The sequence below is a fragment of the Parus major genome, chromosome 1 (genome assembly GCF_001522545.3).
Source record: "Parus major isolate Abel chromosome 1, Parus_major1.1, whole genome shotgun sequence".
Lineage (NCBI taxonomy): Eukaryota > Metazoa > Chordata > Aves > Passeriformes > Paridae > Parus > Parus major.
Window position 1 is genome coordinate 852,472 of NC_031768.1, and position 1,373 is coordinate 853,844.

General features: G+C 46.7%; 1 protein-coding gene across 1 annotated transcript in view; it reads left to right on the forward strand.

Moving 5' to 3' along the window:
• LOC107199716 overlaps positions 1-1,373 on the forward strand; it is an 18,436-nt gene that overhangs the window by 8,577 nt on the left and 8,486 nt on the right. The window contains exon 3 of the mRNA XM_015617109.3: positions 276-430. Coding sequence (XP_015472595.1) covers positions 276-430 — 155 coding nt within the window. The remainder of the gene's footprint in view (positions 1-275; positions 431-1,373) is intronic.

Genomic DNA, 1,373 nt, shown 5'->3' on the forward strand with positions numbered 1-1,373 from the left:
GGCTTCAGAGTAGGATTTGATGGGATCTTGGGCAGGGATTGTTCCCTGGCAGGGTGGGCAGGGGCTGGGATGGAATTGCCAGAGCAGCTGGGGCTGCCCCTGGATCCCTGGCAGTGCCCAAGGCCAGGCTGGACATTGGGAGCTCCTGGGACAGTGGGAGCTGTCCCTGCCATGGCTGGGGGGGAGCTTTAAGGTCCCTCCCAACCCAACCCATTCCATAATTCCATAAATATGAACCTGCCATATGTATTTGGATGATTTTCCTTCTTTTCCAGAGGCAACCCAAGCTGTGCACATCATCCTCCTGTTCGTCCTGGCCTTACTCTTCGTGCCCCCAGTGACATATGCTTTGCTGCTTCTGTGGAAGTACCACCAAAAAATCAAATATTGGGCTCAGCCCCCCCTGCAAATCCCATCACACTTCAGGGAGGTACGTGGGGACCTTCAGGGCTTCTCCTGTGGAAGAGAAACTCGTGGGGAACATCACCAAAAGCTGCTGAACAGAAGTAGAGATAAACATGTGATGTGTCAAAATGTGCCTTTTCTGATTGTCATCTCCCACTTCTTTCCTCTTTTCTGAGCTCAAGGGTCTTTCCTGTGCCCTGGGACACAACCCTGGCTGTGCTTTCCTGGAAAAGCCTGGCTGATCCTGCTTTATCCTGTTCCTCTTCCCTTGCTCCTCTCAGCCTCAAACTGGGGCTCACTGGGGCCACAGAGCTTTTGTGGCACAAGGACTGGAGGCAGGAATAGGATCTGGAAAAGCAAAATGAGATTATTTTTACTTTACAAACCTCAATTGCTTGTTTTGACGCCTCAGGATGATCTCAAGGGGACATTCCTGGGCAGTTCCTCTTTTGTTTTTTCAGCAGGACTGAGATGAAAATCTCACCCTGGGGCATTTTCCTGCTGGTAGCTCAGACATTTCTGGGCTAAACCAGTGGTTTCAGTCCTGCTCATCTTCCTCTTTTATCCTGACACAAGAAGCAGCCCCTAAGCAAAGTTTTGATATAAAAGTTCCTATTCAGCATAGAATTTTTTAAAGCTTTTATTTGTGTGCAGCTCGTGGAGGTGAATATTTTGTGTCTGTCACAGTCCTGTGGTTCTGGAAGGGAATTCCCAGGGTTTTGTAGCCAGAGTAAATTGTTTTCTGTCTTTGTGTTTCCTCAGCTGGCATTTCATAGGGGTCACTTGTCAAGTGAAGTGCATCTCATTTAGGGAAAAAAAATCCATGTGTGTTGGGTTAAAATGGCAAAAAAAGAAACTTTGTGCAAGGTATTCAAATAAAGAAAAAATATCCTTGTGCAGGCTATTTAAATAAAGAAAAAACTCATTGTGCAGGGTATTTAAATAAAGAAAAAATATCCTTGTGCAGG